The sequence below is a fragment of the Rana temporaria genome, chromosome 13, assembly GCF_905171775.1.
Source record: "Rana temporaria chromosome 13, aRanTem1.1, whole genome shotgun sequence".
In the NCBI taxonomy this organism is placed as follows: Eukaryota; Metazoa; Chordata; class Amphibia; order Anura; family Ranidae; genus Rana; species Rana temporaria.
Window position 1 is genome coordinate 45,815,810 of NC_053501.1, and position 17,000 is coordinate 45,832,809.

Genomic DNA, 17,000 nt, shown 5'->3' on the forward strand with positions numbered 1-17,000 from the left:
CTGCATGCAGCTTCTTTGCAGCGCTTTAGGAGCGGTTAATACACCGCTCCTAAAAAAAGCTTCCTCAATGGGAAGGGGGCTTTAACGCCAAAGCGCCTGAAAAGCGCCTCAGTGTGAAAGGGGTCTTAGCAGCGCTTTACCAGCGTTTTTCGGGCGCTGGCAGTGTGAAAGGCCTCTGAAAGCACTTGGGCTTTCACATTGGGATTGCAGATGAGGCTTCTTTCAGGCGCTTTACAGGCTTTTTTTAAACGCCAAAGCGCCTAAAAAACGCCCGAAAAACGCCCCAGTGTGAAAGGGGTCTTAGTGCCATGGATCTGCCACTTAAGGGTTAATGGTGCAGACTGATTTCAGTGATTAACAGCAGGCTGCCCTATTTAAACACTTCAGCAGCACAGGGTCTTTGCTGCCTGATCTGCAGTTCTGACGTGGATCCTATCTGAGACCTGTTTACTACCTGAAACCTGATTTGAACACCGAACCCGGCTTGTCTGACTCCTCTCATCTCTCCTATCCTGACCCGGCTCCGTTTGACCATCCGCCTGCTTGACTTCACTGCTGCCAGATCCACCTGCTTGTTTACCGACCATTCTTCAGTCATCTTTCTGCACGATCACCTGTTATGACCCGGCTTGTTTGACCCTGCTTTCCCGGTATACCTTAACTATTACTAACTTGTGCCGCTGTAGTCGCAGCTTCTGTGCGGGTCGCTGACCCATCCTACCTGAACTGTTACCAACTTGTGCCGCTGTAGTCGCAGCTTCTGTGCGGGTCGCTGACCCATCCTCCGCTGTACGTTCAGCATCTACTTGCCAGAGGTATTCGTCCACCTGCTTCTACACATCACCACCCGGCACTCCTACCCCTCTGTGCTCCGAGCCCGCTGTCCCATATCCAGTGGCTCGCGAACCAGAGTCGTAAGAGAGGCTACCCTGCATCAGACTCTACACACCAGGTACGTTACACTTAGATTATACAGCGGCCTGTCTAGTTTGGAACAGTATAGATATCAGTTATCTAAAGACTAGAACCTTCCATATGAATATCCACTATGCCAAGGAGCCGTCACTTGTCCGTTGTGTCACCCAGTGACCTCGGGGGGTTGATCTACGTCATAAGAATAGAACAATCAGCACTCCTGTGCACACATAGTAGGTGTTGGTGTATTTACACGGTATACCAGACACTGTTACAATGTAGAAGTTACATAATCTCAGGCGCTGCTTGTTAGTTGTGTGTAATGTATGTCTGCTGCACGGTACAGAATGACTGCCGGGTCAACAGTATCATTTCCATATGGCCAACCCCAAAATATTTATATATACACACACACTAGTGTATATAATAGGCACCAATATATCTTTGCTTGTCTACAAATGAAATTGCCTAAAAAAAAAAAAAAAAAAGATGTTCTTTATGGACAAAACGTTGGTTCTCTGGCTTTTGTAGAACTACAAGCTCCAGCATGTCCTGGCCAATAGAAGGAGCAGTGGTTCTGAGCGCGTAGCCCAATCAGCCTTTGTTCTCCCTGTCTGCCCCTCCTCCCGGAAGTGTACCTCGGAAGTAATCACGTGACCTGTCACGTGACCCGTGAGGCTGGAACAGGCCTCATCCTGATGGCTCCACACATTCTGCCATCTTCACTTCTAAGCAGCCCATGGATCCGGGACGAGGACTGCAGGATGTTACAGATGAGCCTTCTTTCCTTACCTTCTTGTAAGTGTGTTTTGTACAGACCGCCCACCGCCGTTATACGTCCTCACTTTAGAGATGAATATCTCGGTAACGGCAGCAGCTGCTGCCACAATCGAGATATTCATCTCTTCTGTGGGCGGCCGTGTTAACGATAATGGCGGTCTCCGCGGCGGATTCGCCGCGAGATCGCCGTTATCGGTGGCGGAGAGGGGCCCCCCTCCCGCCACTCTCCCGCGCCCTCCGCCGCTTACCGTAGCCGTTGGTAGCGGCGGAGGAGATCGCGACCATTCGGCAGCGGGGACGAGACTGAAGGAAAAATCTCCTTCGCCCGTCCCCATAGCTCTGCTGGGCGGAAGTGACGTCAAAACGTCAGTCCCGCCCAGCGTCTTAAAGAAACATATTTTTTTTTTGTCATTTGAAAAAATGACATTTCCAATTTTTTTTTTTTTTTTGCATTTAAGCCCAAATATGAGATCTGAGGTCTTTTTGATCCCAGATCTCATATTTAAGAGGACCTGTCATACTTTTTTCTATTACAAGGGATGTTTACATTCCTTGTAATAGGAATAAAAGTGATCATTTTTTTTTTTTTCAGTGTTAAAAATTCTAAAATAAATAAAAATAAATGCGAAAAGCAAAAAAATTTATTTTTTAAAGTGCCCCGTCCCGACGAGCTCGCGCGTAGAAGCGAACGTATACGCGAGTAGCGCCGACATATGAAAACGGTATTCAAACCACACAAGTGAGGTATCGCCGCGATCGTTAGAGCGAGAGCAATAATTTTAGCCTTAGGCCTACTCTGTAACTCAAAAAATGCAACCTGTAGAATTTTTTAAACGTCGCCTATCAAGATTTTTAAGGCTAAAAGTTTGATGCCATGCCACGAGCGGGCGCAATTTTTAAGCGTGACATGTTGGGTATCATTTTACTCGGCGTAACATTATCTTTCACAATATATAAAAAAATTGGGCCAAATTTATTGTTGTCTTATTTTTTTATTTAAAAAAGTGAATATTTTCCAAAAAAAGTGCGCTTGTAAGACCGCTGCGCAAATACGGTGTGACAAAAAGTATTGCAATGACCGCCATTTTATTATCTAGGGTATTAGAAAAAATATATATATAATGTTTGGGGGTTTTAAGTAATTTTCTAGCAAAAAAAAATGGTTTTGTCTCGTAAACACCGACTCTGAAAAACAGGCCCGGGGCTAAAGTGGTTAAAAGAACCTCTTTAATACTGCACTTAGGTGGCGCTTCCTTTCTCTATCCCTCTTATGTCCTGCTGGTAGTAGGTCCACAATGGCTGCAGAGACATTACCTGACCCAAAGTCCATTTCCCAATTAGGGCTTCAGAGTGACTAACAGCTAGCAGACAGGTGACGCGTCATACACAGGGGGGCGCTAAACTCTGCAGTATGTCACAGGGGGCGTGGGGTGTAACTAAAACTGGAGAGTGCAAAATCTGGTGCAGCTGTGCATGGTAGCCAATCAGCTTCTAAATTCAGCTTGTTCAATTAAAGTGTCCCTAAACCCAAATCATATAAAGTCTATCATTACATGTTGTTCATACTCGCTCAGTAATCACTATGAGATTTGTTTAAAAAAAAAAGAAGAAGATTGATCTTGCTGCTTTCTATGTCCACCTTCTGTTCATGTCCCCAATTCAGCTAAAGATTTGGCAGCTGTGGTGGTAACTCTGCACACGCTCAGTTTTTAGTGTCTTTCTATGTGAGCATTTCCACCCTATCACATTTGAGCAGCCCATGTGACTGTAGAGTCATATATGTGGGCGTAACTATACACAGTGGTAAATGACAGCCCAGCCCCCCCCTTTTCCTCCATGCTTACTAAGCAGGGTGAGCTATTACATGTAGATTAATGGAGGCTTCACCTCCCTCTTATTCTAAGACACAGGCTGGAGGGACGTGAGGCAGCCTGTGACTGGCAGAAATCCACCCACACCAAGTTATTTCCACATAATATTTTTTTTATTTAAAATATATATTTGTACGATGATTTAAAACAGTTGATCAATGTTATTAATTTATTTTTGCTCTGGTTGCCAAAGGCTTTTTTTTTTTTTTTTGTTTTGTTATGTTTGACTAGAAGCTCCTCCTGCTTATGTTTTCCTGCAGAATGGCTGGGAGAGATCTGGGTCATATGACAGCTGTATATCAAAATAAAATAATTACAGTGCCATCATCCACATACAGAAATAGAAGGGATAATGTAAATGAAATGGTGTGTGTGTTTAGTATCAATTAAAAAAAAAAAACATAACAAAAAAAAAAAATGGAAGCCGATTGGTTTCTATGCAGAGCTGCACCGGATTTTACACTCTCTGGTTTTAGCAAAGACATGCTGGTAGGTTAATTGGCCCATGTACTGTGTGTGTGTGTGTGCATGAATTAGAGATAGGACGAGATCCTTGCTCGCCCAGGTCCTGCTCTCCCGACACTCCTCTGCTACCAGTGAGCCAGCTTGCAGATTGCAACGTCTGATGGTCCAGTCATCCAAGGTTCCGGGATCCGAATTACAGCTATGTGCCATTCAGATCCATTAAGAACAAACACCAGGCAGGCTGTATGTAAGTTCAAGCAGGACTCTTTATTTCAAGTACACAGCACACTTTTATACAGAATTTTGGAACATCCCACTCCCAACAACCGCTTTCCTATTGGTCAATTGTAAAGTATATCCAGTCTTCACTCAAGTCCTCCTTGACCATGCAAATGAGGACTTGAAATTGTCAACAGGGATTGGTCCAATAGCTTGGATAGAAAGACTTGTGTATTGAGACAGAAGCCCCAGGGGGTAATCAATGTACACAATAACCCGGGCTACTTAATTACTACCTCTGAGAGGTTACATTGCTTTAGACAATAGAATGCTAATTCAATACAGCTGACAGGAGGCTTCTGACCTTTAGAACAACAAACACATACATCTTCACACATACATTCTAGATTCAATTAACCTTCAATCCATAGTTTTTTAGCCAGACGGAGTGTCTCCGACACCCGCTCTTAGCCTGCAGAGCACAATAAAAGGTATTTCTCTAGCTGGTTCCACTTAGCATTTCAATAGCCGGTGTCCTTGCATTGAATGTCCCTCTCCTGTGTAACAGATGTCAAGTAGAAACACTTTAATATCTTAAGATCCATGACATTACTTCCCCTGGGAAACAGTCCAACAGCCGCAGTGGGACCCAAACGGGTCAACTCGAGGATGTTGGAAAAGTAGTCTTAAGGTTCCAGGACTGTCCGCTGGGATGACCCATCTGCCTTCCTGTTTTGAGGTCCTGGCCCATAATCGGATGGCAAGAGGCTCACATTCAGTCCTCTCCAAAAGCCCCTGTCCCGGCTAGGTCTGTCACACATCTCCCCCTTTGGCAGGAGACTAACACTGGGAGAGACCCCAATTCCGGTACCCACCCAGTACCCCAGATAACTTGTCCCAAACAGAGCATTACTCACCCAGCCAATCTCTGCCTCTCTCAGAGAACACGCCTGCCGCTGGGGAGAGGCCTGGACTGGCCCTTCTCCCTGGAGTCCTTTCAGCCGCTGGAGAGAAGACAGGGTGGCTGGGCTCAGTTCATCATGCTGTTGGGGACCTGGGCCAACTGGCCACCATTCCTGGGGTATACCAGTGGAGACTGAAGTCCCATCCACTGATGCTAGGTGAAAATCCCCCGGTGCTTGCAAAGCAAAGCCGACATCCTCCTGTCTCAGTGCCGCACCATTTTCTGGGGTTGTGTCAGTGGAGATCGGAGTCCCATCCACTACCACAGGAACCCCCTCTTCTGTTAGTTGAGAGCAGAGGCCCGGGGCACTCTGCTCTGTTGCCAGCTCTTCCGCTGGGCTGCTGTGAGTGGAGACCACAGTCCCATCCACCGATATCTGCTCAAGCTGTAGTGGTGTGCAGCAGCCAGTAGCATCCTGCCCTGCTGCCAGTGATTCAGCTGGGAGTAACAGCTTCACTACCTCAGCTTGTTGCTGGGGAGGGGGGCCAACCGCCCCGGCTCCCTGGAACTCCACAGTTGGTCCCAGTGCTGGGCAGAGATGGCTAGCATTCTGCCCTGTTGCCAGCACTTCTGCTGGGGGTGCATAATCCATAACATCCTCTGAACAGTCCATACATTCTGTAATCTGTGGCTGGGGAGTGATCGCCATCTTCTCACCCTGAGCCTCCGGAACTGCCACAGGGGTGGGGCAGAGGTCTTGATCCCTCTGTCCGGTGACCAGCGCTTCAGCTGGGGAAGTTCCTTGTAACTCCACAAATACTGTCCTTGGTGCTGGGCAGAGCACAGTGAAGTTTGGCCCTGATACCAGCTCTTCTGTTGGAGGCTCCCCAGGTTGTTCTTCCTCAGAAGAAAAGTCTATCAAATCCCCTGTCTCTACAACTGGTGTCTGGGGATAGAGGTTCACCATCTCCTGCCCATGGAACCCAGAAGATGCTATGGGTACTGAGCAGAGGTTAGCAGAGCTCGGCCCTGCGGTCAGCACTTCAGCTTTGGGAATGGCAAGCTCCCGATTTTCCACTGCTGATTCATCAGCCAGGATTTCCTCACTGTCAGCTGATATTTCCTCATAGTCCCAGGTAAAGGGAACCTCACCCTGCTGCTGAGCGGAGTCTAGCAGCTGTTTGTAGGCGATTTCCAGTTCCCATTCCTGAGCGGCCAGGAATTCCAAATCTTCCTGTAACCAGTGCACTTCCGGGACATTCAGTCTTCGCTCTCTGTGCTCCATTATTTCCTCCCAACGCCACTCCCGATCGCTCCCAAAGTTGGGATCCCTGGACATCCTCCAATACAACAATCCCAGGCCATCATAGTCAAAGCCTTCCGTGGGGCTGTCATCCGCTGACCACGGGCACTCTTGGACTACATACCACCGGAGGGCTCTGTAGCTCTCGTCCAACCGCATCTCTTCCCGGATCAGCCTGCTTAACTCTGCTGTCCACTCCTGCTTTGGTTGTTCCCCCAATAACAGCATCCGTACTTCATACTGTGACCAGTACCTTACATGGATGGAGGGGAGAGCTTTTCCCTGGTGTCGCTGCTCGCGGGCTAGCGCTTCTTTCCAGAGTTCGCAGCGGATCGAATCAGACCATCCAAGCAGGACCTCCTCTGATACTGGTCCTCTGCGCTGTATCTGCTTCTCTCGCAACCTTCTTCTGAATTCCTCTTCCATGGTTACTGATATCTGTACCTCTCCTCTTCTTTCATTTGGTGCTGCTTCTTTAGGCGTTGTCACCGATCGCCGTATTTCTGCAATTCTCAGCTCCTGTTGCCGCTCTCGTTCTCTCTGTTGTCGCTCTCGTTCTCTCTCATCCTGCCGCTGGAGGTCTCTAATGGTATTCTGTATGGCGGTCTCTGATGGGTTCGCACCATATAATGCCAACCGCTGTTGAACTCGCTGCTGGAACAAGTCTTCAACTGACCGGGGTCCTGCATCACCATCCCTCTGATCCATCTCGGCTAGCGCAATGATCAGGGTGACCTTGTTCTTCCCACCGGTCCCTCCACGGCTCTCAAGCAAGTCTTTTAGCATGGTTCTCCTCCAGGCTGCATAGCTGGTCATTCATGGTGGTGGTTTGGAGTTGTCCCAGTAACTGGAGAGCAAATCCCACTGCTGCCACCAATGTGACGAGATCCTTGCTCGCCCAGGTCCTGCTCTCCCGACACTCCTCTGCTACCAGTGAGCCAGCTTGCAGATTGCAACGTCTGATGGTCCAGTCATCCAAGGTTCCGGGATCCGAATTACAGCTATGTGCCATTCAGATCCATTAAGAACAAACACCAGGCAGGCTGTATGTAAGTTCAAGCAGGACTCTTTATTTCAAGTACACAGCACACTTTTATACAGAATTTTGGAACATCCCACTCCCAACAACCGCTTTCCTATTGGTCAATTGTAAAGTATATCCAGTCTTCACTCAAGTCCTCCTTGACCATGCAAATGAGGACTTGAAATTGTCAACAGGGATTGGTCCAATAGCTTGGATAGAAAGACTTGTGTATTGAGACAGAAGCCCCAGGGGGTAATCAATGTACACAATAACCCGGGCTACTTAATTACTACCTCTGAGAGGTTACATTGCTTTAGACAATAGAATGCTAATTCAATACAGCTGACAGGAGGCTTCTGACCTTTAGAACAATAAACACATACATCTTCACACATACATTCTAGATTCAATTAACCTTCAATCCATAGTTTTTTAGCCAGACGGAGTGTCTCCGACACCCGCTCTTAGCCTGCAGAGCACAATAAAAGGTATTTCTCTAGCTGGTTCCACTTAGCATTTCAATAGCCGGTGTCCTTGCATTGAATGTCCCTCTCCTGTGTAACAGATGTCAAGTAGAAACACTTTAATATCTTAAGATCCATGACAGGGACCTTAGATTGTAAGCTCCTTGAGGGCAGGGACTGATGCAAATGTACAATATACATGTAAAAACGTTATGGTAATTGACGGTTCTAAATAAGTACCTGTAATAAATAATAATAGTAAATCAACCCCAAAGTGTCAGTGATTTTTGGCTGCAGATGCAAACTTACTGCAAACTGAGAGCCACGTGCTGCTTGATCTGATTTTCCAAGTTAAAGCATGTTTAATAGATATGATTACATGACAAGAAGGTGACATTGCAACATACAGTACATGCGTTACTCTAGGAGGAGTGGAATTTTGGCAGGAAGCAGATGACATGGGTGCAGCCAACATGTCAACAGGTAGCAGAACTCAGGTGTCACTTCTATAGACAATCCCCCAGCTGTTGTGGAACTACAACATCCAGCCTGCCCTGCTAGTCTGAAAGTCACAGTACTGATCTCAAGAGTGCTCTTAGACCCCTTTCACACTGGGGCGTTTTTGCAGGCGCTTAAGCGCTAAAAAAAAATTGCCTGTAAAGCGCCTGAAAGAAGCCTCATCTGCAATCCCAATGTGAAAGCCCGAGTGCTTTCACACTGAGTGCCGGTTCACACTACAGGGACATGAAAGTCGGCACGACTTTGCAAGGCAACTTGAGGCAACTTTAAGTCGATTTTGAGTCGCCTCCAGGGCAGGCAACTTTGCCAGTGGCCAATCAAACAATAATCAGCTCTGTGGGAGGGAGGGGTTTGCCTGAGAAAACTATTTTCTCTTCCTGTAAAGTTGCTTAGACAGTGATCCGACTTTGCGACTTCCATTGAAATCTATGGGTACAAGTTGCCTAGAAGTCGCCTTGAAGTAGTACAGGAACCTTTTCTGAAGTCGGAGTGACCTTAGTAGTGTGCATTAAGACGGCTCTCATTCACTTTAATGGAATTTCTCATGTCGCTCGACTTGGGGGCGACACAAGTCGCAGTAGTGTGAAGGGCACTGAGGCAATGCGCTGGCAGAGCATCAAAAGTCCCGCAAGCAGCTTCTTTGCAGCGCTTTAGAAGCAGTGAGTACACCGCTCCTAAAGTGCCCCTTCCCATTGAAACCAATGGGAAGCACCTTGGCAACGCCGGACACTGACAAAAGCCAGAATACCAGGAAAGGTGAAATCACAGACCTCAGCCCAGCCTGATACAGGTACATGGTAATGACAGACTGGCAGTGCCCAGGCACCACTCATAGGCAACCTGTAACTTTTCAGCTATTCAGCACCAATTTTTGGCAGGCTGAGACTTTTAGTTGCCGTTTTCCCAATACAACTTTTTCTAAATTTATAGACAAGTTCTAAATCCAGGGCACCTGAGAGAAGCCAGTCCAGACGACACAAGGTCACTGTCACCAAACGTCACCGCCTGCGAACCTGTGGCTCAGAAACCTAGTGGTTGGCATGGCAGAGTGGGACACAGTGCCACAACTGCTATAGGGATACAAAGTGCTTCATCCAGAAAGCGTTCCCTGGAGGATTTAGAGCACCTATCCAACCACAGCCAATAAGTATCATTAGAAACTGTCATTGCCCACACGGCACTTACACACAACTGGTGGCTTTGTCAGTCTTCCAGGACTCAAAATAACGCAGAGCCTCGTTTTTGCAGATTTAGTGATGATTTCTGCTAGAGGGATACTGGTCATCTGACACTGTCCCCACACAGCACCCCCTGGTAACCTGGCTCAGCAGAGAGATGGACTGGCAGGGCAGGCTGTGATCCGGGTGTCTAGGGCAGTGTCACTGGCTGCCTCATCTACTCAGCGTGGCATCTGTCACACCACAGCCAGCCCATCATCTCATACACAGTGTGTATTGTCAGAAGCTGGCAGTGCCCAGGCACCACTCACACACAACCTGTGACTTCCCAGCTATTCAGCACTAACAAGACCAAATCTTGGCAGGCTGACACTTCATGTTCTACAAACACTGCGGAGCTCCAGGCTTCCCAAATAAGGGATCATTTTAGTTCTTGGAGGAAACCACAGGAATCCAGCAGCAGCCAGCCTGGGTGACACAGTGTTAGTGTCATGTACACCATGCGAGGATGTACCTGGACTGCACCTCCTGATAACCCGGGCTCAGCAGCAATGGGGGAGGTTGGCAGGGTGGCCTGGGACCCAGGTGTCACATCTGTTGTAGAGACATTGGCTGCCCCATCTACTCCGTGTTCCCTGGAGGACCTAGGGGCACTTGTACAACCACAGCTGTCCTATCATATATCACATACAGTATGTATTGTCAGAATCTGGCCAACCACAGCCCAGCTCATCAAATCACATACAGTACATATTGTCACAGCCCAGCCTATCCATACAGTATGTATTGTTGGAGCTGGCCAACCACGGCTGTCCCATCACATCACATACAGTATATATTGTCAGGAGCTGGCCAACCACCGCTTTCCCATCCTATCCATACAGTATGTATTGTCAGGAGCTGGCCAACCACCGCTTTCCCATCCTATCCATACAGTATGTATTGTCAGGAGCTGGCCAACCACCGCTTTCCCATCCTATCCCATACAGTATGTATTGTCAGGAGCTGGCCAACCACCGCTTTCCCATCCTATCCCATACAGTATGTATTGTCAGGAGCTGGCCAACCACCGCTTTCCCATCCTATCCCATACAGTATGTATTGTCAGGAGCTGGCCAACCACCGCTTTCCCATCCTATCCATACAGTATGTATTGTCAGGAGCTGGCCAACCACCGCTTTCCCATCCTATCCATACAGTATGTATTGTCAGGAGCTGGCCAACCAACGCTTTCCCATCCTATCCCATACAGTATGTATTGTCAGGAGCTGGCCAACCACGGCTGTCTCATCACATCACATACAGTATGTATTGTCAGGAGCTGGCCAACCACCGCTTTCCCATCCTATCCCATACAGCATGTATTGTTGGGGCTGGCCAACCACGGCTGTCCCATAACATCACATACAGTATGTATTGTCAGGAGCTGGCCAACCACATCACATACAGTATGTATTGTCAGGAGCTGGCCAACCACGGCTGTCCCATCACATCACATACAGCATGTATTGTTGGAGCTGGCCAACCACATACAGTATGTATTGTCAGGAGCTGTCAACCACCGCTTTCCCATACAGCATGTATTGTTGGAGCTGGCCAACCACGGCTGTCCCATCACATCACATACAGTATGTATTGTCAGGAGCTGGCCAACCACAGCTTTCCCATCCTATCTATACAGCATGTATTGTCAGGAGCTGGCCAATCACAGCTGTCCCATCATACCATGTACAGTATGTATTGTCAGGAGCATGCCATCCACAGCTGTCCCATCATATCCCATACAGTATTTGGCTAACCACAGCCCAGCCCATCACATCAACAATAGTATGTATTATAAGCATCTGGCCAACCACAGCCATTCCATCATATCACATACAATATGTATTAACAGGAGCCAGTCAGCCCATCATATCAGATAAGTATTGGCAGTGCCAGGGTAAATTTACTACAACTGGACCACCTGTGCATTGCAACCAATCAGAATCTACCTTCATCTAGTTCAATTAAGCTTTATTAATGGTTCGCACCAGATGCAGTCCAGTGCGTTTTTATTCTGCATCAAAAATGCATGCACCCGGTTTTCCTTGAATCCAATGGCACTAGTTCACACATGTGCAGTGCTTTCCAGTGCAGCCAACAAACGTAGAACATGCTGCATTTTGTTTCTGTATAGAACGCATCTAGAACATGGCAAAATGCATCAAAACACACCAGAACGCACATGTCCTGAACTGAGATTAAGAAAAAAAAAACATTTCAGCACCAACATGCCCTCGTCTTGGCAGGCTCGCCCCATTCCCACCTGCCCATTCTGCGAACGCACAATTCTGAGCAGATTCCCAGAACGCGTGAAATACACAAAGACGTGCCTGCGGTGCCATTCCTTTGGGACAATTCAGTGCAAAACCTACTACAAGCTCCCGGGAAAAAAAACACACTTGTGAAGCTCTACGCTGGAAAAGAGCTCCTTTGGTGCGTTTGTGGCGCATTGGGTGCCCCATTGAAGTGAAAGGACCATCCTATGCACAACTAGCGTAGTAGGAAGGTGAAAATGGGGCCCTAGACCCACAATGTCGGGGGTGGTGCACAGGGCCGTCTTTAATATTGATTGGAGCCTGGGCAAACATTTTCTTGCGTGCCCCCCCCCCCCCCCCCCCATGCAATTTTGCTCTCCCCCTGCTCCAAGACATACAATAAATAGCAGCTAGACTCAAAATCAGTATACTGAATCAGATCAGGCAACGATTGTGATTGGATGCCAGAGGTATCATTACCGCTCACTGACTGGCTGTTATAGGTTGCAGCACACATTATAGCTCACTGATTATTTATTAGAGGTTACAGCACGTGACTTCTGCTTGTTGATTGGTTGCTAGAGATTACTGTACATCAATACTGCTCACTGATTGGTTGCTAGAGGTTACTGCCAGTCTGCAGGTATTTACATATTAATGCAGGTTATTTACAGGTAAACACAAGGTCTGCAAGGGAGTCATCCGCAAATGGCAATAGGGCAGCATTAGTAATGGAACTTCACACAGATATTGGGACACAGCACAGGACTAAAACTTCAAGGAACAAGGGAATTTAAACTGGGGTAGTTGGCAAATATAAGGCAGCTGCTTTGGGCCGCACAACAATGATGGCTGCCCCTTTTTCCCTGCCTTAAATATGGCCCTGGTGGTGCAGGTTTGTGATGTGGGAGGTGACAGCCTAGGTGGGTCTATGTCACTGCCACCATGTAGAGTGGTTTGCAAGGCCCCCTGTGTCCCTCCCCCGGCCCGCACTGACCAGGCTCTGCTCCTCGCCCCTTCCCCTTGCCCGCACTGACCAGGATATTCTCCTTGTCCTGTGTCCCTCCCCCGCACTGACCAAGCTCTGTTCCTCGCCCCCTCCACCCGGCCCCACAGTTTCCAGGCTCTGCCTCTCCCCCGGGTAGGCACACTGACCAGGCTCTGCTCCTCGCCCCCAAGCCCCTCCCCCTGGGTCCGTATTGCCCAGGCTCTGCTCCTCGCCCCCTATGCCCCTCCCCTGCGGTCAAACACTAACCAGGCTTGCCCCTCCCTCTAGAGTCCCACACTGACCAGGCTCTGCTCCTTGCCCCCCTGTGTCCCTCCCCTGCACTGGCCAGGCTCTGCCCCTCCCCCAGACTGTCCATGGTTTTCTTCCTCACACCCCTCCCCCCCCCTGTGTCCCTCCCCCGCACTGACCAGGCTCTGCTCCTCCCCACGGCTCTGCACTGACCAGGCTCTGCTCCTCCTCCAGCCCCGCACTGACTGCCCCACAGTTAACAGGCTCTGCTCCTTACCCCTGTGCCCCTTTCCCCAGGGACCTGCGCTGACCAGGCTATGCTCCTCGTCCCTGTGCCCCTCCCCTGGGGTCCCGCACTGACCAGGCTCTGCTCCTCATCCCCTGTGCCCCTCCCCTGAGGTCCCGCACTGACCAGGCTCTGCCCCTCCCCTGAGGTCCCGCACTGACCAGGCTCTGCCCCTCCCCTGGAGTCCCGCACCGACCAGGCTCTGCTCCTTGTCCCCTTTGTCCCTCCCTTGCAATGACCAGGCTCTGCCCCTCCCCTGGCTCCACACTGACCAGGCTCTGCGCCTTGCCCCCTGTTCCCCTACCCTGAGGTCCTGCACTGACCAGGCTCTGCTCCTCCCCCTGGGACCCACACTGAACAGGATTTGCCCCTCCCCCTAGGGTTCCCCACTGACCAGGCTCTGCCCCTCCCCCTAGGGTCCCACACTGACCAAGCTTTGTCCCTCCCCTGGTGTCACGCACTGACCAAGCTCTGCTCCTCGTCCCCTGTGCCTCTCCCCTGAGGTCCCGCACTGACCAGGCTCTGCCCCTTCCCCCCCTTCCCGGGGTCCAGCACTGACCAGGCTCTGCTCCTCGCCCCCTGTTCCCTATACATGAGGCTCTGCACTGACCAGGCTCTGCTCCTCGCCCCCTGTTCCCCTTACATGAGGCTCTGCACTGACCAGGCTCTGCCCCTCGCCCGAGGTCCCACACTGACCAGGCTCTGCCCCTTCCCCGAGGTCCCACACTGACCACGCTCTGCTCCTCGCCCCCTGTTCCCCTTACATGAGGTCCTGCACTGACCACGCTCTGCCCCTTCCCTGAGGTCCTGCACTGACCAGGCTCTGCCCTTCCGAGGTTCCGCACTGACCAGGCTCTGCCCTTCCCCCGAGGTCCAGCACTGACCAGGCTCTGCCCCTTCCCCCGAGGTCCCGCACTGACCACGCTCTGCCCCTTCCCCCGAGGTCCCGCACTGACCAGGCTCTGCCCGTTCCGCACTGACCAGGCTCTGCTCCTCGCCCCCTGTTCCCCTTACATGAGGTCCTGCACTGACCAGGCTCTGCCCCTCCCCCGAGGTCCCGCACTGACCAGGCTCTGCTCCTCGCCCCCTGTTCTCCTTACATGAGGTCCTGCACTGACCAGGCTCTGCCCCTTCCCCCGAGGTCCCGCATTGACCACGCTCTGCCCCTTCCCCCGAGGTCCCGCACTGACCACGCTCTGCCCTTCCCCCGAGGTCCCGCTCTGCCCCTTCCCCCAAGGTCCCGCATTGACCACGCTCTGCCCCTTCCCCCGAGGTCCCGCACTGACCAGGCTCTGCCCTTCCCCCGAGGTCCCGCACTGACCAGGCTCTGCCCGTCCCGCATTGACCACGCTCTGCCCCTTCCCTGAGGTCCCGCACTGACCAGGTTCTGTCCCTTCCCCGAGGTCCTGCACTAACCAGGTTCTGCCCCTTCCCCGAGGTCCCGCACTGACCACGCTCTGCCCCTGCCCCGAGGTCCCACACTGACCAGGCTCTGCTCCTCGCCCCCTATTCCCCTTACATGAGGTCCTGCACTGACCATGCTCTGCCCCTCCCCCGAGGTTCCGCACTGACCAGGCTCTGCCTTTCCCCGAGGTCCCCGCACTGACCAGGCTCTGTCCCTTCCCCGAGGTCCCGCACTGACCAGGCTCTGCCCCTTCCCCGAGGTCCCGCACTGACCAGGCTCTGCCCCTTCCCTGAGGTCCCGCACTGACCAGGCTCTGCCCCTCCCCCGAGGTCCCGCACTGACCAGGCTCTGCCCTTCCCCAGAGGTCCCGCACTGACCACGCTCTGCCCCTTTCCCGAGGTCCCGCACTGACCCCGCTTTGCCCCTTCCCCGAGGTCCCGCACTGACCAGGCTCTGCCCCTTCCCTGAGGTCCCGCACTGACCAGGCTCTGCCCCTCCCCCGAGGTCCCGCACTGACCAGGCTCTGCCCTTCCCCCGAGGTCCCGCACTGACCATGCTCTGCCCCTTTCCCGAGGTCCCGCACTGACCCCGCTTTGCCCCTTCCCTGAGGTCCCGCACTGACCAGGCTCTGCTCCTCGCCCCCTGTTCCCCGTACATGAGGTCCCGCATTGACGAGGCTCTGCCCTTCCCCCGAGGTCCTGCACTGACCACGCTCTGCCCCTTCCCCGAGGTCCCTCACTGACCAGTCTCTGCCCCTCCCCCGAGGTCCCGCACTGACCCCGCTTTGCCCCTTTCCCCGAGGTCCCGCACTGACCAGGCTCTGCCCCTTCCCCGAGGTCCCGCACTAACCAGGCTCTGCCCTTCCCCCGAGGTTCCGCTCTGCCCCTCCCCCGAGGTCCTGCACTGACCAGGCTCTGCCCTTCCCCCGAGGTCCTGCACTGACCACGCTCTGCCCTTTCCCCGAGGTTCCACACTGACCACGCTCTGCCCTTCCCCTGAGGTTCTGCACTGACCACGCTCTGCCCTTCCCCGAGGTCCCGCACTGACCTGGCTCTGCCCCTCCCCCGAGGTCCCGCATTGACCACGCTCTGCCCTTCCCCCGAGGTCCCGCATTGACCACGCTCTGCCCCTTCCCCCGAGGTCCCGCACTGACCAGGCTCTGCTCCTCGCTGTGCTCCAGGTCCACGTTGCCTTGGCTCTTGCTCTCGGAGTCGCTGAGTAGGTCATCCTCGGAGTCCTCCAGGACAGAGGAGGATCCGGTGGAGGAGAGGGACGTGCTGGACACAGACAGTCTCCGATCAGCCAGCTTCAGCAATCCGTCCGTCCTTATCCCGTCCCAGGCAGGCAGCTCCAGCAGTACGGGGCTGGGAGGCGGCAGCTCCTCGGAGCTGGTTACCATCAGTTGGGGGATAACGTGGCTCTGCCAGCTGCCTCTCCTCAGCTCCTCGGAGACCTCCCCGTTACTCCGGTGCCAGCTCCCGCTGCCCATCCTTCTCCTTCTCCTCGGCTCCCTTTGTCCGTCCCGCTCCGCGGAGCAGCGAGTCTCGAAGTACAGCCGCAACTCTCCGACACTCAGCCGCTTCCGAGCGCTGGGAGAGATAGGGGGCTCCCCCGAACCCCCGGCATGGTTCATCCCGGTGTCACTGTTTACCTCTGTTGGAATCATCCAAAACTTGTCTGGCGGGGGGGGGGGGGATAGCAGACAGCGTGCTATACGGGTCTGATCACAAGAAGTGACACCTCCAGCTTGCTGAAGATTACTTACTACTCACTTCCTCCTTCACAACCTGAGACTGGTGTGTGTGTGTGTGTGTGTGGGAGGGCACAGCCCGGGTTCCTGTACTGAGAGACGACAATACAGCTCCTACTATTCTCATCATTACACTCATCTCACACAGTCCCACTAACACAGCTTCGCGTGGACTAACTTTCCCCCTCCTTTTTGGACAGAGTAAGGGAGGGTTATAACCAGAGCTTTTTTTCCTCAGAAAATAGGTGCAGGAACTCAACCACGACCCGTTCAGATTTTACAAACAGTAGAAGGGTCTTAAAGGGGCATTAAATACCAGAATTGCATTACATACAGAGTGCAGAGTTTAGGGGGTTACAAAGCTGTCACTTGTAAACACAGAA

General features: G+C 51.8%; 1 protein-coding gene across 1 annotated transcript in view; it reads right to left on the reverse strand.

The window, feature by feature from the left end:
- Positions 1 to 16,672, reverse strand: part of LOC120920442 (inositol-trisphosphate 3-kinase A-like) — a 128,393-nt gene extending 111,721 nt beyond the window's left edge. The window contains exon 1 of the mRNA XM_040332539.1: positions 16,021 to 16,672. Within this exon, the coding sequence (XP_040188473.1) occupies positions 16,021 to 16,533 (513 nt within the window). The 5' untranslated portion in view covers positions 16,534 to 16,672. The remainder of the gene's footprint in view (positions 1 to 16,020) is intronic.
- Positions 16,673 to 17,000: the final 328 nt, after the last annotated feature.